This window comes from Anomaloglossus baeobatrachus, chromosome 7, assembly GCF_048569485.1.
Source record: "Anomaloglossus baeobatrachus isolate aAnoBae1 chromosome 7, aAnoBae1.hap1, whole genome shotgun sequence".
Taxonomy (NCBI): domain Eukaryota; kingdom Metazoa; phylum Chordata; class Amphibia; order Anura; family Aromobatidae; genus Anomaloglossus; species Anomaloglossus baeobatrachus.
In genome coordinates this window covers 253250347-253274604 of record NC_134359.1, presented here as the reverse complement: position 1 = coordinate 253274604, position 24258 = coordinate 253250347, and the positions used below count along the sequence as shown (strand labels likewise).

Genomic DNA, 24258 nt, shown 5'->3' with positions numbered 1-24258 from the left:
ATTAAGGAGGTGCAGGAGAAAGGCGGAAACCACCAACCTGTTAAGGGAGAAGCTGCAGCCAGCTGCGGGCCCCGTTTATCACCCCGTTTGGTTTACCAGAGACTCCAGTGTGTTGTGTCATAGTGAGTACACCAGTGCCTTCGGGCCGCGCACCGCACCGACACCCCATCACGCACCCGCTCCCCCGCCTCAGCACCTCCCTCGGGCCCCCGGGACCATCACTCCCCTACCCACGGAGGGGTCAACACCAAGCTGCGCAACACTGTCCCCGGGAGGCCTAACCAACGGCAGCGGTGGTGTCCATCCATTCACCACAACCAGTGGGTGGCGTCACGAACTAAAAAATCCCTTACAAACCACCGCGGCCCCGGCCGTGGAACTCCCCACCGGAGTCCCCGCGTGTAGCGCCAACCCCCCCTTACGGAGCGACGTGACCACCGGGTCCGTGAAGAGCTAGAGCCACCCACCGTACGAGCACGGATTCGAGCGGCTCGGCAGCCGGCCGAGCCCGCGGGGCGGTACACGGTAATTATGTTACTTCGGTTAAAGATATGCTGATTAAATTACAGGAATATTATACAGATTATACAGATATATACAAGTCCATGTTTAATGAATCTGTGGACAAAATGGATAAATATTTGGAGGGTTATCGGCAGAGAGTAGGGCTTCTCTAGAATTACCATTGTCCCTTGGAGAGTTGGAAGTTGCATTACAATCTATTCCTAATGAAAAAGCTAAGGGTTGGATGGTGTGCCCGGAGAATTTTATAAAAAATATCCAGAAATACTCCTACTAGTCTTTCAGGCAATGAAAGAGCAGAAACATCTGCCATAGTCTATAAAAGAACGTATAATCATGGTGCTACCAAAAGCTGGAAAGGATACATCAAAACTAGAGTCCTACAGACCAATCTCACCGGTTGAGATTAAAATTATTGTGAAGGCCCTTGCAAATAGATTGCTGGCCGTAATTGCATATATAATTCATACGGATTTATCAGGCTTTATGCCACATAGGTCAACAATAATAAATTTAAAGAGACTATTTTTGGACCGTCAGCTGTCATCTGATAGGACTGGTGATGGAGCAATACTATCTTTGGATGCCTCGCGAGCATTCGGTAGTGTGGAGTAGGAATTCCTCTGGAGGGTAATGCACATAATGGGAATAGGCCCAAAATTCATCTTGTATGTACAATTCTTATATGAGGACCGAGAGCCAAAATAAGGGTTATTGAATATATCCAGGATGGTGGGATTGGTGGAGGGGCACACAACATCGTTGCCCCGTCTTCCCTTTTGTTTGCCATAACAATCGAGCCATTGGCCTGCTTAAGAAGATTCTCTACTAATATAACTGGATTTCGGTGTGGGGAGCTAGAAGAGAGGATATCTCTGTACGCTGATAATGTTAATATATCTGGGGAATACGCAGACGTCTATGACACCTGTCATGAACATCATTATAGAATACGGAAAATGGTCTGGCACATCTATTAACTGGGATAAGTCAATTTAATAAAGATGATACTGATGCCACAAATTGTTCATATACTACAAAACTCTCTTGTGTGGATCCGAATGACTTTTTTATCAAATTCATGGCCCGGTTAGGTCTCTTCTTTGGAAAAAAAAGCAAGTGAGAATTAAATGAAAGCATTTACAAAGAGACAAAACCTCCAGATTAATGGCAATACCTAATGTTTGGATTTTTTTTCTAGCGGCTCAGATCCAGCAGTTAAAAGGATGGAGGCAAAGAAAACCCCTAGAAATAGCTGGAAAGCTAATAATTGAGAACACATTGTGGGAAATACCGACAGTCGTGGCTGAAAGCGTTGATACCTTTGAAATTGTTCTAGAAAATGAAGTATTTCTCCCAGAAAATTGTTGCAATTACACATTTTTGTCATACACATTTTTGTTTCCTTTGTGTGTATTGGAACAACACAAAAAAGATTGAGGAAAAAAAGGCAAAATAGACATAATTTCACACAAATTCCCCAAAATAGGCTGAACAAAATTGTTGGCACCTTTTTTAAAAATTGTGGGTCAACAACTTTATTTCAAGCATGTGATGCTCGTTCAATATTATCTGTGTCAAGTAAGCATTGTGGGCAATATAAAAATCACACCTGAAACCCGATAAAAAGGGGAGACGTTCACTCAATCTTTGCATTGTATGTCTGTGTGCCACACTAAGCATGGAGAATACAAAGAGAAGAGAACTGTCTGAGACCTTGAGAACCAAAATTGTTTAACACTAGAACTACTGGACTTGTGACACCTATATAGAAATACATGGTGCAAAGTAGTCAAAATGACTACCTCAGTAGTTCTAGTGTTAAACATATAAAAAATCTCAAGGTTTCAAGTCCATCTCCAGAGATCTTGATGTTTCTAAAGGCCACCATGAAATCATGGACATATTGTTCCATTTCTACACAGCCACAAACCTGGCACTGATTGTCCACAATTTCACTGCAACCACAGATCTACCACAGATCTGCCGCAGATTTATCTCTGTGTGTGACAGGGCCTTTAGTCCACGGTGCGCAACATAATCAAGAGGTTTACAACCCATGGCACCATAGCTAATCCACCTGGTCTTGGACAACAGAGAAAAATTGATGACAGGTTGCAACGCGGGATAGTCCGGATAGTGGATAGGTCCCAATCAAGTTCCAAAGACGTTCAAGCTGTGCAGGCGCTAACTCCGAAATTTACATACAGTCAGTGAGAGGGAGGAACAGGCGGCGGGGAGGGGGGGGGGGCGGGAATCATGTGCATAACCCGCCCGGACATTATTAGCAGAGGTGCACACGTCAATGAAAAAGTGGATGAATTTTAAAACTTTATAAACATGGATTTCACAGCCTAAACATCCGCGCTGCCCACCATGGTATGTACAGCCTGTGCCTGATAGTGCCAGTGCTGCACCTTATATGTCAAAATCCTGATGTTTGGTTCCCTTTAAATTGTCCAACACTCGCAATGATATTTAAAGTTTGAAATAGGGGTAAGGCGATAATGGAAATTATTGGACATGCTAAATTCACTCCCTTATGGCATACTTATGAAGATGAGAGATGAGCGGCCGGAATATCCCGCCCACCCCCTTTCTTCCTCATTGCCGGCGGCTGCAGGTACGGTGCAGGTACGGTGAGGTTCCTCGTTCCTGCGGTGTCACACATAGCGATGTGTGGTGCCGCAGGAACGACAAACAACTTCGTACCTGCAGCAGCAACGATATTTGAGATTAGAACGACGTGTCAACGATCAACGATATGGTGAGTATTTTTGATCGTTAACGGTCGTTTCTTCGTTTCACACGCAACGACGTCGCTAACGAGGCCAGATGTGCGTTAGCGATCTCGTTGCGTGTAAAGTGGCCTTACCGCTCTGGTCACTGAAGCACTGTAGTCTACGTCAGTAAATACATAATATTTGATGGTGTCACGGCCAGGCGTACGGGCAGACCCAGGAGGTGGATCCACTGGACCGAACTCCTAGATGGTAGGAAAGAGTCCGGCAGCTGGAACACTATAAACAGCAGAACAGTCCTTGCACACGAGTATAGCGGAGAAGTCCCTGGGACCACGGAGTCACGGGTGGTAGTCCTGGTGACGCAGCTCAGGTTCGGAAGCCGAGATGATGTCAGGCGGGGTCCGGAACCTTGGGAGCGAGATGACGGGTCACCGCAGGGATCCGAGATGGTGCGAACTGTCAGGATGGCAGATGGACAGCGTTCGGGGTTCAGGATACGGCAGACTGGATGGCGAGGCAGGCACGGCTCTACAAGAGAGATAGGTGAGTACATGCACTGAGACACCAGGAGACCTGACTCCTAGCTTAGGAAACACGAAGATCAGGCCCCGCCCCCTTGGACAATAACCCCCTTTATACCCTGTACCTGTTCAACCTCATTTCCTGTTAATGGACGCTGGCCCTTTAAGAAAGGGTCAGTGACCGCGCGCGCGCCTTAATGCGCATGCGCGCCGCCCGGGTGCCAGAAGCCAGGGAAGGAGGCTGAGAGGAGGACGCAGGGGAGCCGGCCAGGTCCTGGGAAGCCGTCGGGCGCCGGAATCGGGCACCAGGGGGCCTGGGAAGGACAGGCACCGGAGGCTGGAGAGCGGGGAGCGTGGCAGGTGAGCCGGGGAGCGGGGGTGAGGACCCGGGGAGCGGAACCGAGGACCCGGGGAGCGTGACAGTACCCCCCCCCACGCCCCCCTCCCCGCAACCGGGACATGAAGGCACGGATCAGAGGAGTGCCCACGTTCTCCCTGGGCTCCCAGGACCTATCCTCAGGACCATACCCTTCCCAGTCCACCAGGAAGAACTGTCGACCTCGTACGGTCTTCATGGCCACGATATCCCTTACCGCATAGATGTCGTCATCGGCAATAGGTGGAGGAGCCGGACTGGCAGCAGCGGAGAAGGGACCAAGGACAACCGGCTTGAGCAGGGAGACGTGGAATGAGTTGGGTATCCTCATCGTGGCCGGAAGCTGAAGCTTGTAGGAGACCTCATTGATCTTGTTGAGGACTTTAAAAGGCCCAATGTAGCGAGGACCCAGCTTGTATGATGGTATCTTCAGGCGGACGTACTGGGAAGCAAGCCAGACGAGGTCTCCAGGAGAGAAACACGGAGGATCCAGACGTTTCTTGTCTGCGTGTCTTTTCATCCGCAGGGAAGCACGCCCAAGGGACGCTTTGACAGAGTCCCAAATGGTTGCAAAGTCACGGGCTACTGACTCTGCAGCAGGGACATCCGAAGAGGGGGATACAGGCAATGGGATGGAAGGCTGAAGTCCGTAAACGACATGGAAGGGAGAGCTGGAGGACGACTCACTGATGTGGTGGTTGTGGGAGAATTCAGCCCAAGGTAGAAGAGCGGACCAGTCGTCGTGATGGGCGTTAACATAGTGACGTAAGAAAGTGGTCAGGATTTGATTGACCCTCTCAACCTGGCCATTAGACTGAGGATGGTATGCAGATGAAAAGTCCAGAGTCACTCCCAGATGGTTACAGAGAGCCCTCCAGAAGCGGGAGGTGAACTGAGTTCCTCTGTCGGATACGATGTGTAATGGAAAGCCATGCAAGCGGAAGATGTGTTGTATATAGGCGTCCGCGAGTTCCTGAGCAGAGGGCAGTCCAACCATAGGAACGAAATGGGCCATTTTAGAGAACCGGTCCACCACGACCCATATGACTGTGTGTCCGGATGAAAATGGCAAGTCCGTAATAAAGTCCATTGCTATGTGTTGCCACGGAACTGAGGGTATCGGCAGAGGCAGAAGACGGCCATATGGGAGGTGTTTGGGCGTCTTGTTCCTGGCACAAGAGGAACAGGCGGATACAAAAGCAGCGACGTCCGTGCGAAGGGATGGCCACCAATAATGACGTACAATCGCACCCCATGTCTTTTTCTGACCAGCATGACCGGCTGTTTTCGAGGCATGACCCCAGTGTAACACTTTTTCCCTGTCTACCTCGGAGACATAGGTCTTCCCGGGCGGTATCTGGGCCAGGGTGACAGGGGCCACCGGAATGATTTTGCTAGGACAGATGATGGGTTGGGTAGTCTCCTCCTCCTGCTCCAAGGGCATGAAAGACCTGGACAAGGCATCAGCGCGTACATTCTTGTCCGCGGGTCGGAAGTGAAGCTGGAAATCAAACCTGGCAAAGAATAGGGACCACCTGGCTTGCCGTGGGTTCAGACGCTGAGCGGACCGTAGGTATTCCAAGTTCTTGTGGTCCGTGTAAATAATCACGGGGTACACTGCACCTTCCAGGAGGTAGCGCCATTCCTCCAAAGCCAATTTGACTGCCAAGAGCTCTCGGTCACCGATGGTGTAGTTGCGTTCAGGCGCTGAGAAGCCCTTGGAGAAGAATCCGCAAGTCACCATCTTCCCGGAGGAGGACTTCTGCATGAGCACTGCTCCGGCTCCTGAGGAGGAGGCATCCACCTCCAAGGTGAACTGGCGGTTTAACTCCGGACGGTGGAGTACAGGAGAGGAAGCAAAAGCCCGCTTCAGAGAACCAAACGCGGCGTCAGCCGCAGGTGACCAGTCCTTTGGATTAGCCTCCTTCTTAGTCAAAGCGGAGAGAGGAGCGGTCAAGGCAGAGAAGTGAGGGATAAACTGGCGATAGTAGTTGGCGAATCCCAGGAAGCGTTGGATTGCCTTCAGTCCAGAAGGAGGAGGCCAGTTGAGAATGGCGGAGACCTTCTTGGGATCCATCTGCAGTCCAGTCTCAGAGATGATGTACCCCAGAAAGGGGAGAGAAGACTGCTCAAAGACACACTTCTCATACTTTGCGTACAGACGATTCTCTCTCAGTCTTTGTAGAACCAGCTGTACGTTTTCTCTGTGGGTTTGGAGGTCCGGAGAGAAGACAAGGATGTCATCTAAATACACTACCACACAGATGTAGAGAAGGTCCCGGAACACGTCGTTCACCAGTTCTTGAAAGACGGCAGGAGCGTTACACAGGCCGAAGGGCATCACGCAGTATTCATAATGTCCATCGCGCGTATTGAACGCGGTTTTCCATTCGTCACCAGAGCGGATGCGTACCAGATTGTAAGCACCCCGAAGATCCAGCTTGGTGAACACACGAGCTCCTCTAAGCCGGTCAAACAATTCGGGAATGAGCGGCAGAGGGTACTTGTTTTTTACGGTGATTTGATTCAGACCCCGGTAGTCTATGCATGGGCGTAAGTCGCCCTCTTTCTTCTTGACAAAGAAGAAACCTGCTCCAGCAGGAGAGGAGGATCTCCGAATGAACCCCCTTGCTAGGCTCTCTGAGATGTAAGCTGACATGGCCCTTGTTTCGGCTGGAGATAAAGGATATATCCGTCCTCGTGGTGGAGTTGTTCCTGGAAGCAGGTCGATGGCACAATCGTATGGACGATGTGGCGGCAGTACCTCGGATTCTTTTTTGTCAAAGACATCTGCAAAGGACCAATAGGCCGAGGGCAGCCCCGGTAGGTTCTCTGGAACCGGAGGTCGTCGGATGGGTTGTATGGACTTTAGGCACCTCTCATGACACGAAGAGCCCCATCGGGTGATTTCGCCAGTACCCCAGCTAACTGATGGTTCGTGTGTCCGCAACCATGGAAGTCCCAGCAGGATCTGGTGGGACATGTGTGGGAGGACGTAGAAAGCGATGTTCTCGGTGTGAAGGGCACCGATACGCAGTTCGACCGGCCTGGTGATCCAGGAGATGGTGTCAGAGAGGGGTTTCCCATCCACCGAGGCAATCACTAGGGGCTTGTCGAGTGGCATAACAGGCACCCGGTACTTGTCCACCGTGGCCTGCTGAATGAAATTGCCTGCTGCCCCGGAATCGAGGTAGGCATTAGCCGTGAACCGCGTCTCTCCCGTTGTCACTTGCACTGTCCATGTAACCGGGTCAGAGAGAGTCCCAGCACCTAGGGTGGCCTCTCCTACCAACCCTAGGCTTTGGAGTTTCCCGGCCTCTCTGGACAGGAGCGTAGCAGGTGTGTACCCTCACCGCAGTAAAAGCAGAGGCCCTTGGCGAGCCGCTCTGCTCGACGTTGTTCAGACTGACGCACTCGGTCGATCTGCATGGGCTCGTGGACGGGAGCTCCAGCTGTCGATGACTGAAGTACGGAGGGTTTCTGCGGTGGAGAGGAATGCCGTACCGGACGTCTCTCACGAGATAGCTCTTTGGAGCGCTCCTGAAAACGAATGTCCACTCGAGTTGCTAGTGCAATCAGGGCATCTAGGGTGGAGGGCACGTCACGACCCGCCAACTCATCTTTGATGCGACTCGAGAGTCCTTCCCAGAAGGCGGCTGTTAGGGCCTCATTATTCCACCCGAGTTCTGAAGCCAAAGTGCGGAAACGGATGGCGTATTGGCCCACCGTCAGTGTTCCTTGACGTAAGCGGAGAAGGGATGAAGCAGACGCAGAGGCGCGTCCCGGCTCGTCAAAGGTGCTGCGAAAGGCCTGCAGGAACTCTTGAAGATCCTTGGTCATAGGGTCCTCCTTCTCCCACAAGGGGTTCATCCACGCCAGTGCCTCGCCCTCTAGGTGAGACATGATGAAGGCGACCTTGGCTTGGTCGGAGGCAAACAAGTGTGGTAGCTGCGTGAAATGAAGGGAACATTGGTTTATGAAGCCCCTGCAGGTCTTGGGATCTCCGGCATAACGAGGTGGTGAAGCCAAACGGAGTTGGGAAGCATTCGAAGAAGCTGCCACGGGTGCGGGAGCCGTGGATTGACTGGTGGAGGCCCGGAATGTTGAAGGCGTAACTGCCGCTTGTAACGTGTACAGGCGGGTGTCCACGGAAGTCATAAAGTTCAGCATGCGGGTCTGGACTTCACGCTGGCGTTGGAGTTCTTCTTGCAAGGCCGCTAGTGCTGCAGCGGGATCCATGGCCTGATCTTACTGTCACGGCCAGGCGTACGGGCAGACCCAGGAGGTGGATCCACTGGACCGAACTCCTAGATGGTAGGAAAGAGTCCGGCAGCTGGAACACTATAAACAGCAGAACAGTCCTTGCACACGAGTATAGCGGAGAAGTCCCTGGGACCACGGAGTCACGGGTGGTAGTCCTGGTGACGCAGCTCAGGTTCGGAAGCCGAGATGATGTCAGGCGGGGTCCGGAACCTTGGGAGCGAGATGACGGGTCACCGCAGGGATCCGAGATGGTGCGAACTGTCAGGATGGCAGATGGACAGCGTTCGGGGTTCAGGATACGGCAGACTGGATGGCGAGGCAGGCACGGCTCTACAAGAGAGATAGGTGAGTACATGCACTGAGACACCAGGAGACCTGACTCCTAGCTTAGGAAACACGAAGATCAGGCCCCGCCCCCTTGGACAATAACCCCCTTTATACCCTGTACCTGTTCAACCTCATTTCCTGTTAATGGACGCTGGCCCTTTAAGAAAGGGTCAGTGACCGCGCGCGCGCCTTAATGCGCATGCGCGCCGCCCGGGTGCCAGAAGCCAGGGAAGGAGGCTGAGAGGAGGACGCAGGGGAGCCGGCCAGGTCCTGGGAAGCCGTCGGGCGCCGGAATCGGGCACCAGGGGGCCTGGGAAGGACAGGCACCGGAGGCTGGAGAGCGGGGAGCGTGGCAGGTGAGCCGGGGAGCGGGGGTGAGGACCCGGGGAGCGGAACCGAGGACCCGGGGAGCGTGACAGATGGCACTGTGACACATATGATACTGCAAATAGAAAAAAGCACAACAGCCTAAAACACCTCACTTTCCCAAAGACTATTGCATATCATTATAATCCAGTGCCACAAACTGACAGTGCACGGACAATGATTTTAGAGGATTTACCATTTATTTTACAGTGACACCAACTATGGGTAAAATTAAGAAAAAAGATGGCAAGAAGTCAGAGAAGTTAACAGTGGAATCTGTGGAAGAAGCCACATCCAAGATGTCCTCTGCATGTGTCACCCCGACAGAAGAACAGGCTCCTCCACCCATAAAACAGAATGATAGTGAACCCCCTCCACAGGAAGAGCCCCCTGCCCCATCAGAGGTCTATGAGGAACCAGTTCTGGCACAACTTATTGTCAAAAAGTAAGTTCATTAGTCTTCAATCCTTTATTGCTTTTTAAAAGGGCATTATTTTATTTTGCTACATCTGTGAACAATCATTAATGTGCATGCAAATAGTGTATTAAATACCTTACCCCTCGCCATCTTTGGGTCTTTCCAGCACCGCTCTCATCTGCTACTGCATCACGTGACCACATTTGTGACCCGTTGGCTCTACAGTGTGTGACATTAGTAATGAACACATCAACAATTTTCTAAGTAAATATATTTCTAAAGGTGCTATTGGCATGAATGTTTCACCAGATATCTGTAACAACCCATCCAATCCACAAAGGCAATGAAATCAAACCATAGATGTTCATAAATTTAGCGATGTGTAATAATGAGAAATGACACAGGAAAAAAAGTGTTGAACACAAGAAGAAAGAGAGGTGCAAAAGGCCATTAAAATCTCTAATTAGAAAGCAATCCTGCCACTTAGTGAAAAATAATATCAGCTGGTTCAATTGATGTCCTATAAAAGCTGTTTCATTACTAAGATGCCACACAAGAAACACCTTATGTTAGGTAAAACCAGTGAGCTGTCTCAAAACCTTGCAATCTTATTTTTGCAAATAAAAGTGATTGTGTAACACCCTGGGGTCGATGGGCTTCACCCGACTCATCGCTGGACTGGGGGTCACAGATCCTGGCCTGGCCCGGTTTTGTGACCCTGAGGCATACAGGTGGAAGTTAAGGCAGTGGATGGGAGGAAAGATGGAGGATGAGGGTGGTAGTGACAGTGAGGAAAGTCTTTTTAGATTGTGACGCCACCTGTGGTCTGTGGCCAGAGATGGGCCGCCGCTGTGGCTGCTGCTCTCCGGGGCTGATGGTGAAGGTCACAACCGGGATGGTGTCACTCCCCACAGGTTACCCCGGGGAGGATGACTGAGAACGTTGGTAGTCCTCGTTGGTGCTGCAGCGCTGGGCTATGGCAAATGAGAGGCAGAGGCAAGGGCTGCGGTTCCAGGTCTTTTACTCACTGGTAGTTCAGGCGCTGCCCCAGGGTACCGGTCTCTGCCACGATGGGCTCCAGCCGTTCCCGGATAGTTGACAGTCACCACCAGTGCCCATAGAAGTCTTTCTAGAGAAGTGTCCCCCATTTGCTATCCGGGACCCGGGCTAAGCCTTAGGCTCCAAGCCACGGGCCCCACGAAGAGAGAGGAACACTAACTCCAGTTGTCTGTGCGAGATGTTATCCCAAGCTGTGCCCAGGAAGGTCTGCTCTAGTGAGATGGTTGCGCCTACTTCTTACCCCAAGTGGTGCTGCCCTCAGTGGTTGTCCTAGCGACTGGGGAAGTCCCATGCTTCATGATGGCTAACCTCCCTGTCTGCCCTAGTCCACCCCCACTGGGAATACACCTTATTGTTTTATGTGTGTGGTTTTGTGAAGGCACCGGAAGTTAACCCCCTCCTAACCCGGGGTGGATATTACCCCTTAAAGGAGGTGTAATACCTTGTGGCGCCTGAAGTCTCAGGGGCATCACAATTGTATTGGTTACAGAAGAATTTGTAAACTACTGAATGTTCAAGTGAGTATTGTTGGGACTATAATTTAGAAGTGGAAAGAACATCATTTCACCATAAACTGGCCACGACCCCACAAAATTTCAGACAGAGGAGAGAAAAGAATTATCAGAAGAGTTGGCAAAGAGCCAAGAACCACCAGTGGAAAGCCACAGAAAGACCTGGAATCAGCAGGTACAAATGTTTCCATGAAAACAAGAAGGATTGCACTCAATTGGTTTCAGAGAAAAGATAAAGCTGCTAAAATGGCCAAGTCGATCACTGGAGCTGAATCCAATAGAAAATTTATGGAAGAAACGAGCTCAGGGTTCACAGAAGGAGAACACGGTATCTTAAGGATTTGAAGAATGTGCATGAGAATGAGCCAAAATCGCACCTAAGCAATGCATGGGACTAGTTTCTTCATACAGCAAACGTCTTGGAGCTGCCATCACCAACAAAGATTTTTGTACGAAGTATTAAATAAATTTCAGTAACGTGTTCAATACTTTTTCCCTGTGTCATTTCTCATTATTACACATAGCTAAATTTATGGACATCTATGGTTTGATTTATTTGCCTGTGTGGTGTGGATTGGATGGGTTGTTACTGACATCTGGTGAGAAATTCATGTCAATAGCGCCTGTAGAAATATATTTACTATTAGTGTATTGATACAAGACTGCATGTGTTGTTCCCTTGCAGCCAGAAGTGGCCAGCTGAGTTCCCCTGAAAGTCTTCAGTGAATACAGAATTTCCCATGACTAAGATAGGAGATGATAGTTGGTGCTCATAATGTTCTATGGAGGTGGGAGGAGGAAGAAATAGCTGGAGGCAGACATAGACATTCTGCTGCAAGTTTTCCTGAAGCCACTTAGATGTGTGTATTTGGGGCTAGTAACAAGCTTTGCTATTTTGTTTCATACATTTTTTTCCCTGTTTGGCTGTTACTGGGTCTAGATGCTACAGAATGAGTTAACTGAGAATTCTTCAGTGACCTCATTCTGAAAGCGTATTTGTAAAGCTTCTGTCTTTTTTTTCTGAACTCCTCTGTGCTGATTTAAGACCAAAGACCACATCAAGATTGAGCTGAACTTTGATGTGGTCATAAATCAGCCAGGAGGAGCTCAGAAAAAAAAAAGACAGATAAAAACTCCCCATCAGAATGAGCTCACTGACTGATTCTCAGTTAGATCATTCTGGAGCTAGCATTGTACAAGAAAACAAAAAGCCTGTAAAAGTCGAACGGTGCAATTTCCATAATTTTCTTTAGTTAAAAAATCGGTTGTCTGGTATGGACTATCACTTTTTATACAAGGGTGTCCTTTTTTCTGAGATGCACCGTGCCCATTCTCCTGCCTTATTTTTAGCTTTGTGTCTTACTTTCCAGATATGAAGGAGACCTGGTGAATGGTTTGTATGAAGGAGAAGGTGCCGCCTACTATAAAGATGGAAATGTATACAGAGTGAGTTCCTCCTCATATACCTCAATGGCTAAAAAGAAGAAAAGTGACCGTTACTTTAATATTTAACCTTTATTTCAAGGGAATGTTTTCGGAGGGTCTTATGCATGGCAGAGGCGAATACACCTGGACAGATGGGCTAAAATATGAGGTACTGTAGCATTAGTGATATCAAATTGGATTTATATGATTAGTATATTAAAGAGGTTATAAATCCTCACTGCGTGCTCAGTGCGCGCTGTCAGCATTTTACGGTGCCGCCAGCAGAGCAATTTGTATACTTCTAGTAACATTCCGACTAGAAGTCTGTGTCCGCACACGTTTAGTCGGCATGCAACCTCATGTATACATATCACATACTTTGGTCACATGGCCGCCCGCTCCTCCTAACAGTGAGCAGTGTACACCCTGTGAGGATTCACAAGTCTGCAGTCACACACACCTTTTAACTCCCAAGTTTTTTTTAGGGCGAATTTTTCATGAACCTTCCAATGGGACATGGTGTCTATACTTGGCCCAACGGCAGCCGTTATGAAGGACAGGTACACAAGGCGATTAGGCATGGCACCGGAGTCCATGTTTCCAGTGATCAGCTGGTTTCCTACGCAGGAGAGTGGCACATGGGCCTGCGCCATGGAAAGGTAAAGTGTGAATGTGCGTTATACTTTAGTAACATTTTTAATGTGGTCACATATTATAGCTGATGATTTATTATTGCAGGGCGCCATTTACTACAATGCCGAAGGAACCTCATGGTATGAAGGCGACTGGATGAGCAACAGGAAGGAGGGATGGGGAGTGCAGAGGTTTGTGCCCTCACTTTGCTGGGCTACTGTGAAGATGATGACCCCTGAGGATTTGTAATGGGGGACATATTGGTTACCATTGAGCTGGTGCCTGCATTCTCTGTTTTCACTTTTGTCATTGGGTGGCACTTCACCTTCAATGTGAGTGGTGCAAGACGGCAATGCAATAGTCCTGTGGAACTTATTGTGGTGTCATCCATTCAAGGACCTTCTGTCTCTGGTTAGTATGGACTCCCTCCTATAAGCCCTGGATAGGACTCATTGTATTTATGCTCCTTAATTCCTCCTTCTTCTGACTTTTGGAACAGTTTTGTCATGCTGTACAAAGGGTTGGTAGGACGTAGTACAGCGTATTCCCCACTAGGTGGCAGCAGAGTAGTGAAGGAGAGACAAAGTAAAGGCAGCTGAAGTACAGCAGAGTAACTTCAGCAGGCAGTTAACAGGCGAACCACCAGGGGGCAATAGAGTAGTCAAACAGTCAGGGTCTAGCCAGGAAAGTCAATTCACTGCAAAGGGAGGATCAAAACCAAGTTAAAAGACAGAACCGAGTCGGAAGCCGAGAGATCAGATATGAAGAGGGAAACACAAACAACAGACAGGAGCGGGAAGTCAGGGACTGGGACAGACGGACGAACGGTGGAGGGTACAAGTCAGAGCTCGGTAACAAGGAGTCAGATCAAACAGGAATTCTCACCAGAGCCAGGCACAGGCTGCAGAGCAAAACTATAACCAGCACCAGGATGCAATTGCAGTGCCCAGATATAGTGTCTCCTGAAACCAGAACGAGGCTGATGGGAGTTAACCCCTGACATGACCAGGCCGGGTCTGGCAAACTCTGGAGCGGAGAATGTTTTTATTTTTTGGTTACACTAGGTCCGAGAACATTATCCTTGGGAGAGCCACTCAAAGACTGTGAATGACTCTCACTCCGATGCCTGCACAAATCATGCAGTGAAGCAAGCCTGTGCTTTTTGGTCATTGATTCATGGAAAAAATATCCAAGCATCCTTGATACCCGTCCGGGCTTCACTAGTACTGTTGAGGAGACCGCTAAGGGGTCTTCAGGGTTACAGAGTCAAAGTCCAAATCAAATCTGTGCAGATGTATGTATGAGGAAAAATGACCACACAGAGACGTGTCTCTATCCGGGAGAAGCTCAAAGCTCTTCTAATCCGTATATTATAAAATACACACAGTTATTCAGTTCAACATTGTACCTGATTGGTTGGAGATAAACAGCAAAGTCCATATAGTACGTCATCAGCCTGCTACTGGCTTCCTAATACCAGTTTGAACCAGCTACTGAATACTTCTTTGTTCATTGTACATTTTGGCTTCATTATCTTTGTTAACACCTTGCTGAGCATGAACAAGGAGTAAACATCGCACATCCCACATCCTAGCTGGTGTGAACCAACAGATTGTAAATTCTCTCACTATGTTATGAATACTTGCATTGTTCAGCCTAGTATAATTTGTTTCAATAACACATTCCAAAGGTGCATCCTGACATATACATAGCAATAATCATACAAACACAGATGATCTTATTATATGGACAATTGATTCATAGCCTGGACCTTCACAGTACCTGATCACCCCAATGCTCGATTGAGTAACAAGTAGTGTGGCGCACGCTCGCTCAACACTAGTGGTTATGAAGATGACACGCCACTCCTCAGGGTGCTGCAACCCCATCAATCAGCTGATTGTGTGGTTGTCAGGAGTCAGATCCCGGACAATCTATTGGAATAGGCCATCAATATTATAGTCCTAGAAAACTCTTTTATTAAAATGGTCTTTAATGGGTCTTTTTGCAATTTTTTTAGGTTTCCATCTGGCAACATTTATGAAGGACAGTGGAAAAATAACAGGTTCCATGGAGAGGGAAGGATGCGGTGGTTGTCCTCCAATGAAGAGTATATGGGTCAGTGGGAGGATGGCGTACAGGTACTGGCTTTTTTTTCTTTTTATTATTGATCCATAACTTTGAACACGTCATTACCTTGTGGAAAAATCAAACCTTTTATAGTCCGGGAAATTGCTATATTGTTGACTTTTTGTTTTTTTCAGAAATTGACTGTTCTTAAGGGGCTTTACACGCTGCGACATTACTACCGATATATCGTCGGGGTCACATAGTTAGTGACGTACATCCGGCGCCGGTAGCGACATCGCAGCGTGTGACACAAATGAGCAACGATCAACAAGCGCAAAAACGTGCAAAATCCTTGCTCGTTGACACGTGGTTCATTTCCTTAATATTGGTGCTGCTGCAGGTACAATGTTGTTCGTCGTTGCTGCGGCATCACACATCGCTGTGTGTGACACCGCAGGAACGACGAACATCTCCTTACCTGCGTCCACCGGCAATGCGGAAGGAAGGAGGTGGGCGGGATGTTTGTCCCGCTAATCTCCGCCCCTCCTCTGCTATTGGCCGGCCGCTTAGTGACGCCGCAGTGACATCGCTGTGACGCCGAACGCAAGTCCCCCTTGAAGGAGGGATTGTTCGGCGGCCAGAGGGATGTCGCACACAAGGTATGTGCATGTGACGCTGCCGTAGCGATAATGTTCGCTACGGTAGCGATCACCAAATGTCGTACATACGACGGGGGCAGGTGCTATCGCGCTCGACATCACTAGTTAGCGCTATCGATGTCGAAGCGTGTAAAGCACCCTTAACTCTTGCTTCATGGGCCATAATAGAGGGTTTGGTTGGCACAAATAGGACCTGACATCTCTCCAAACTTACATACATACATACATACATACAAACATACATGTCAAAGAAGAAAAGGAATTCTGGATCATTTTTTTTTCTTAGAAATTCGAGTTTCGCCAGTCCTCTTGGGTGTCTAGAAATGAGGTTTTTTTCTAGTTACGTTTGAACAGTAGTTTCTCCTTTGTCGACAGACGTTTTCATAGAGCCTTTTGGCAAATGCCAGGCCGGTATGGGTCAGTGTACCTTCTTTTTTCACTGTATGGAATAGTGTGGTACATTTCTTACTCTATGTGTCCTTTCCTGCGTCCTCTTTTTTCACTTTTGTCACCGGGTGGCACTGCACCTTCAATGTGTGTGGTGCGAATGACAATACGATAGTCCTGTGTATTCGCTGCAACTTATTGTGGTGTCATCCAGGCAAAAAACTTTTGTCTCTGTTTAGTCTTGATTCTTTCCTATAAGCCCTAAACTGGACTCCTTGTATCTTTGCTCCTTAATTCATCTTTCTTCTGCCAGTTATTAGCTATGCTTGACCTGGTTCACACGTGAGTTTCACTTTTTCTTTTCCCAGAGCGGTTTAGAAGACTTTTGGAACAGTTTTTCCACATTTTTTTTCCAGCTTTTTGACTGGACAGGACTGCTTGTATTTATGCTCCATAATTCCTCTTTCTTCTGCCAGTTATTAGCTCTACTTGACCTGGTTCACATGTGATTTCACTTTTTCTTTTCTCAGAGCGGTTTGGAAGACTTTTGGAACAGTTTTTTCCTAAATGTTTTGTTTTGGGGGGGTTTTGCTGCCTTTTGACTGGACAAGACTCTATGTATTTATGCTTTTTAGTGCCTTTTTCTTCTGCCAGTTATTAGCTCTACTTAACCTGGTTAACACATGATTTTCACTTTTTCATTTCCCAGAGCAGTTTAGAAGACTTTTGGAACAGTTTTTTTTTTTTTTTTTTTATACTGGACAGGACTCCTTGTATTTATGCTCCTAAATTCCCCTTTCTTCTGCCAGTTATTAGCTCTACTTGACCTGGCTCACCTGTGATTTTCACTTTTCTTTTTCCAGATCAGTTTGGAAGGCTTTTGCAACAGTTTTTTCCTAAATATTTTGGTTTTGATTTTTTGCAGCCTTTTGACTGCACAGGGCTCCTTGTATTTATGCTCCTTAATTCCTCTAACTTCTGCCAGTTATTAGCTCAACGTGACCTGGTTCACATGTGATTTTCACTTTTTTTCTTTCCCAGAGCATTTTGGAAGACTTTTGGAACAGTTTTTTCCTAAATGTTTTGTTTTTGCAGCCTTTTGACTGGACAGGACTCCTTGTATTTATGCTCCTTAATTCCTATTTCTTCTGCCAGTTATTAGCTCTACTTGACCTGGTTCACACGTTAGTTTCACTTTTTCTTTTCCCGGAGCAGTTGGGAAGACTTTTGGAACAATTTTGTCCTAAATGATTTTTGTTTTTGACTTTTTAGTGTCTAGTTTGGAAAGGATCTGCTTCAAAAAAGTTACATGCACTTTTTTTTCTCAACCAGATGTTTTAAAAAAACGTTTTCAGAAAAAAAAGTTATAGCAGCTACTCACGTGAACAGCAATGTGGATTTTCCATAGAAATAAATTGAAAGAGTTTTCCAAGAATTTTTGAAGCATTTTTGTGAAGCAGGAATAGTACAATGCCGTCTTCTAAGAAAATTTGCACTAATTTGTTAAGTGAAAATGTTTTTTTGGTTAGTTTAGCACGATACTTTGAGAAAAACCTATTGCTTACCCCTTCAATTGTCAATTGTATTTTATAGCAGAAGTGGACCATTCATGTTACAACATGAAAAAAAAATTATTAAAATATAACCCTTATTAATACTGATTAAAATACTATAATCAATAAAATCATGGATATAAAATGTAATACCCGGTTCTAGGTCACTAAGCTCAAACGGACCAGAAAACCCGGGTATGGCGCACAAGTAAACTTTCTCTATAAGGTCCGGTTATCAGCCACACTACCTTATCCTTCTTAAAGATAGTTTATTACAGGGTACCGCCCTCCACAATCTAGCCTTAAGTTTAAACAATTATATGAGGAATATTGGTGACACTCAAATACCAATTCTTTTTCTTTATACATATGTCATTTTCTTACCATGAATGACCATTATGAAAAAATTGGAGTAGTCTCACCATGCGACAGGCTTATTGAAAGTTATCAATTTCATAAGATGTGGGGATATTACTGATAGACCTCCTCTGGCTATCTCATTACTCCATCCTCCAAGCAGATATCGTGAGAACTCCCAACGCGTTTCCTTCACTTCAAATTAGTCATGGGAGCCTATGTCAATCAGACACTGCACATCCAAATGCCACTGTTTAATTTCACATAGTGGTCTTTAAGAAACAATGCCCACAGCGGACATAGTGTGTTCACAAGCAAACATAACCTTTCTGAAAATGTGTTTCCTAATACAGATATGTCAGGAGAGCCGACAGATCCATTATGGTTGTACCCCAGCTCTCATTTTACCGCAGTCTTTTTCTCTTCTTTTTATTTTACAGAATGGTCCAGGGACTCATACTTGGTTCCTAAAAAGAGTAACCGGGTCACAGTACTCCTTAAGAAATGAATATATTGGGAATTTTGTCAACGGTGCACGCCACGGACAAGGCCAGTATTACTACGCAAATGGAGCCATGTACGACGGACAGTGGAGAAACAACCAAAAGCATGGAATGGTGAATAGGGGATTTATTGGGCAATCGATTTTATATATATATATATATATATATATATATATATATATATATATATATATATATATATATACTAGAAGGTGGCCCGATTCTACGCATCGGGTATTCTAGAATTTACGTATTGTGTAGTTAATGTATGATTTTTGTTATATATATATATATATATATATATATATATGTTGTTGTGTGTAGTTACTAAGTGTTTGTGTAGGGGCTGTACATGTTCTGGGTGTGGCGGGGGGTGAGAGCGGTGTTGTATGTGTGTTGCGTTGGCGTTGTTTGTGGAGCGCTGTGTGTCTGTAGCGTTGTGTGTGTGTGTGTTGCGCGGTTTGTGTGGGTGTGGTGTGTTTTGGGGGGAGGTATGTTTTGTGCAATGTGTGTGTGTTGCGTGGTATGTGCATATATTTATGTATGCCGCGGTGTTTGTGTGTTGGGTGTTGTGTGTGTGCAGCGTTGTCTGTGTGTGTGGGTGTCTGTGTAGGGCAGTGTTTGTGGTTCCCAGTGTGTGTGTGGTGTGTTGTGTGTGTGTGTGTGTGTTGGGGGGAGGTGTGCACCTCCCATCGTGCTCCATCCCCCATGCTGCGCACCCCCCATCGTGATCCATCCGCCATGCTGCGCACTCCCAAACATACTCCATCCGCCATGCTGCGCACTCCCAAACGTGCTCCATCCGCCATGCTGCGCACTCCCAAACGTGGTCCATCCGCCATGCTGCGCACTCCCAAACGTGCTCCATCCGCCATGCTGCGCACTCCCAAACGTGCTCCATCCGCCATGCTGCGCACTCCCAAACATGCTCCATCCGCCATGCTGCGCACTCCCAAACATGGTCCATCCGCCATGCTGCGCAGTCCCAAACGTGCTCCATCCGCCATGCTGCGCACTCCCAAACGTGCTCCATCCCCCATGCTGCGCACTCCCCATCGTGCTCCATCCCCCATGCTGCACCAGCATCAGCCTCTCTGCCCCGAGCATCAGCCTCTCTCCTCCCAGCATCAGCCTCTCTCCTCCCAGCATCAGCCTCTCTGTCCCCAGCATCAGCCTCTCTCCTCCCAGCCTCAGCCTCCCCCAGCATCAGCCTCTCTTCTCTCAGCCTCCCCCCTCCCAGCCTCCCTCCTCCCAGCCTCCCCCAGGATCAGCCTCTCTCCTCCCAGCCTCCCCCTCCCAGCCTCCCCCAGCATCAGCCTCCCCCAGCATCAGCCTCTCTCCTTCCAGCCTCCCCCAGCATCAGCCTCTCTCCTCCCAGCCTCCCTCTTCCCAGCCTTCCCCAGGATCAGCCTCTCTCCTCCCAGCCTCCCTCTTCCCAGCCTTCCCCAGCATCAGCCTCCACCTCCCAGCCTCCCTCAGCATCAGCCTCCCCCAGCATCAGCCTCTCTCCTTCCAGCCTCCCCCAGCATCAGCCTCCCCCAGCATCAGCCTCTCTCCTTCCAGCCTCCCCCAGCATCAGCCTCCCCCAGCATCAGCCTCTCTCCTCCCAGCCTCCCACCTCCCAGTCTCCCCCAGCATCAGCCTCCCCCTCCCAGCCTCCCCCAGCATCAGCCTCCCCCAGCATCAGCCTCTCTCCTTCCAGCCTCCCCCAGCATCAGCCTCTGCCTCCCAGCCTCCCCCAGCATCAGCCTCCGCCTCCCAGCCTCCCCCAGCATCAGCCTCTCTCCTCCCAGCCTCCCCCAGCATCAGCCTCTCTCCTCCCAGCCTCCTCCAGCATCAGCCTCTCTCCTCCCAGCCTCCCCTAGCATCAGCCTCCCCCTCCCAGCCTCCCCCAGCATCAGCCTCCTCCAGCATCAGCCTCTCTCCTTCCAGCCTCCCCCAGCATCAGCCTCCCCCTCCCAGCCTCCCCCAGCATCAGCCTCTCTCCTCCCAGCTTCCCCTAGCATTCAGCCTCCCCCTCCCAGCCTCCCCCAGCATCAGCCTCCCCCAGCATCAGCCTCTCTCCTTCCAGCTTCCCCCAGCATCAGCCTCCCCCAGCATCAGCCTCTCTCCTCCCAGCCTCCCCCAGCATCAGCCTCCCTCTCCCAGCCTCCCCCAGCATCAGCCTCCCCCAGCATCAGCCTCTCTCCTTCCAGCCTCCCCCAGCATCAGCCTCCCCCCAGCATCAGCCTCTCTTATCCCAGCCACCCCCAGCATCAGCCTCCCCCAACATCAGCCTCTCTCCTCCCAGCCTCCCCCAGCATCAGCCTACACCCTCCCAGCCTCCCCCAACATCAGCCTCCCCCAGCATCAGCCTCTCTCCTTCCAGCCTCCCCCAGCATCAGCCTCCCCCAGCATCAGCCTCTCTCATCCCAGCCACCCCCAGCATCAGCCTCCCCCAGCATCAGCCTCCCCAGCATCAGCCTACACCCTCCCAGCCTCCCCCAACATCAGCCTCCCCCTCCCAGCCTTCCCCAGGATCAGCCTCTCTCCTCCCAGCCTCCTCCAGCACGCCGTGCTCCTCTGCCGACACTCACAGATCCGATCGCATACACACACACCCACACCCACCCGATCGCATACACTCACACCCACCCGATCGCATACACTCACACCCACCCGATCGCATACACTCACACCCACCCGATCGCATACACTCACACCCACCCGATCGCATACACTCAGACACACACACACACATTGACGATATTGCACATACGCGCTCACTCACAACATCCGGAGATACCACATGCTTCTGGCCATGTGATCCTCCGGCAGGTCCTGGAAGCTCACTGCAGCACAGTATCGTGGCCGAGAAGCAAGCGATATCTCCGGATGCTGTGAGTGTGTGGATGCGATCTGATGTGAGAGTGAGTGTGATCTGATGTGTGTGTGTGTGTGTGTCTGTTGTTATGTGTGTGCGTGTGGATGTTCCGCCGCTGCAGGACCTTGATGCGCTGGTAACTATGCTACCATGGTTACCAGCGCATCCCGTCCCCCACTCGCACGGGAGCCCACACCAGCATACGGCGGCAAACCCCAGCAATGCAAGGGTTTGTGTCGGCTGGGTTGGCGGCGTATGCTGGTGTGGGCTCCCGGGGGTACAGTACTCACCTGGGAGTCGTGTCTCCGTGTCAGTTCGGGGGATGCGTGCGGGGGGCGGGGCCAGAGCGAGCGTGCATTGTGTGAGGGGGGCGGGGTGTGGCCGAGTTACCAATACGTGCAGGGTGCCGGGGTGAGAGGCGAATCAGTGTGGGGGGCGGAGCCTGTGCGAGCGGCCGGCCAATCCGTGGGGGGGGAGCCAGGGCGAGCGACCAATCCGTGCGGGCGGGCGGGGCCATGGCGAGGCCAGCGGCCAATCCGCTTTGTGTCACTGTAAGGACACAATTTTGGAGCAAGACAGACAGACAGACAGACAGATAGACAGACAGACAGACAGACAGACGGACAGACAGACAGAGAATAAGGCAATTATATATATAGATATATATATACTGTATACATATGTGAGTGTGTGTATATATATATATATACATATATATATGTATATATATATATATATAAAATTATTTATTTTTACTGTAGTTTTGGGATTAGAAATAGTATTAACTGTCACCAGACTGTATGTTAGACAGACACATTAAAAAGAATCTGTCCCTAGGTATTTGCTGCATGAGCTCATAGCAGCATACAGTAGGGACAGAGACCCTAATTCCCACAATATTATTAATTACTGAGCTTTTTGCTGTAGTTTTGATAAAGCACGGTTTTATCTGCTGCAGCTCTGCTACTCTTCTCAGTGATCAGTCCTCGATATTTATGAACTTTGGCTACCGCCCCCATAATTGACAGCTTTCCCCCTATATTGTTTGTAGACAGATAGCGGTCAATCATGCGTAAGGGGCAGGAAAGACAGAGCTCATAGTGAGGATTATAAAGCAGTAGCTCAACAGTGAGAGGATAAGAGGAGATGCAGAAGATAAAACAAATTTATTCAAATCAACAGCAAGCAGCCTATTAAATTATACATAACTGGAATCAGGGTCTCTGCCTCTACTTTATGCGGCCCTCAGATGGCGCTATATAAACCTGGTGACCAAAATAGAAGAAAAAAACAGAAGTTGTGCACTGCACTGCTTACCACTCTGTGGAAAATGCTGCAAGAAAGTCCTTTGGCTCAATTCCATGTAGAGCCTGTCTTGTGGGTGCTTGAAGTGCAGATCAGCTGCTGTATCCTCACATTGGACTTGGCTGAAAAAAACAGCTGACGGCAAGTGGAAGTCCTGAACTACCGTGGTGCTATATGCCAAGAAGCCAGAGCAAGTACCAATATCATAAAAAAGAGAAGTTTTGGCAGCACTCTGCGGTGTCAAGAAATCTATTTTATTTTTCTTTTTTGCAGACAGGTGATACAAACATGAGGGAGCAGGGGGAGCGGAGCACAAGGACCTTGTGCTCCTTGTGCTCCGCTCCCCCTGCTCCCTCATGTTTGTATCACCTGTCTGCAAAAAAGAAAAATAAAATAGATTTCTTGACACCGCAGAGTGCTGCCAAAACTTCTCTTTTTTATGATAAACCTGGTGACCATTGCCCTTTATTATAAGTCTATATGACCATCTCCGTTTGACATTTGTTCAATTGAGACACATAGGTCTGGTCAGTGACTGATTCAGACAAAGCTGGGGCACACTCGGGGGGACATTGCGGACAGTGGGTGGCTCCTGAGGAGGTTGCCTGTTAAGGGGGGCTGCAATCCTGACAGAGGGAGAGGTCTGACCGGAGGGAAAGTTCTTACTGCAGGAAGTGTCGCCTCCTAGTGGTTTTGTGTGCCATCATCGAAGGCTCCAAGAAAGGGATTTTACGGTGAGTACCCAAAATCTTCTTTTTTTTATTTACCAGGGAAAATTTATCTTTAAAAATGGAAGAATTTACATTGGGGAATTTGTGGAAGATCAGATTGCTGAATACCCAAATTTCAAGTATGACAGAGTGAATACTCCAGATCTGAGTGGTATTCGTACCCAGAGTCCTATTTGTGGAGGTAAGCAAGTGGATCGGAGAAGCAGGATACAATAAAACAATACCAACAGCAAATCATGTATCAGCCTTCTACAGGGGAGACGTCAAGGTAAACTCACATCAGCGTAAAGTCACCTGGTTTGGCGGTACTTTGCTGATTTATTATAGAACTACTTTCTTCATTTTTAATACTCCCTTTGTCGAAAAACAAATACCCTTTAATTTGGAAATTTAGAACCAAAGCAGAAGGATATTTGCTTTTCACAATGAAATGTGGTCAGTCTCATGCTAAATCACTGATATCTTAGATTTAGCTTTAATAAATGTGTTTTTTCCCCCCAGAGCGCTCCTCCTTGATCTGTGGTATTCCCAGTTTATCAGGATCCTATATTGAACTTGATATAGCGTCGCTGCTGAACACCGTACCGGAGGAGGATCGATTTGAGGAACAGAAACAGGTCGGTATTTTTATAAGGGTCTGTTGGTATCTAAGATTGTGGGCACC

The 24258-nt window shown here is 48.6% G+C and overlaps 1 protein-coding gene across 4 annotated transcripts in view; it reads left to right on the top strand.

Moving 5' to 3' along the window:
• The window catches only part of RSPH10B (radial spoke head 10 homolog B), a 60291-nt gene that overhangs the window by 7872 nt on the left and 28161 nt on the right, over positions 1-24258 (top strand). For all 4 annotated transcript variants that reach the window (XM_075319175.1, XM_075319174.1, XM_075319176.1 and 1 more), the window contains 9 exons: positions 9330-9564; positions 12479-12554; positions 12634-12702; positions 13019-13192; positions 13272-13357; positions 15187-15307; positions 18633-18809; positions 23634-23775; positions 24096-24211. In XM_075319175.1, coding sequence (XP_075175290.1) covers positions 9341-9564; positions 12479-12554; positions 12634-12702; positions 13019-13192; positions 13272-13357; positions 15187-15307; positions 18633-18809; positions 23634-23775; positions 24096-24211 — 1185 coding nt within the window. In that variant the 5' untranslated portion in view covers positions 9330-9340. The remainder of the gene's footprint in view (positions 1-9329; positions 9565-12478; positions 12555-12633; positions 12703-13018; positions 13193-13271; positions 13358-15186; positions 15308-18632; positions 18810-23633; positions 23776-24095; positions 24212-24258) is intronic.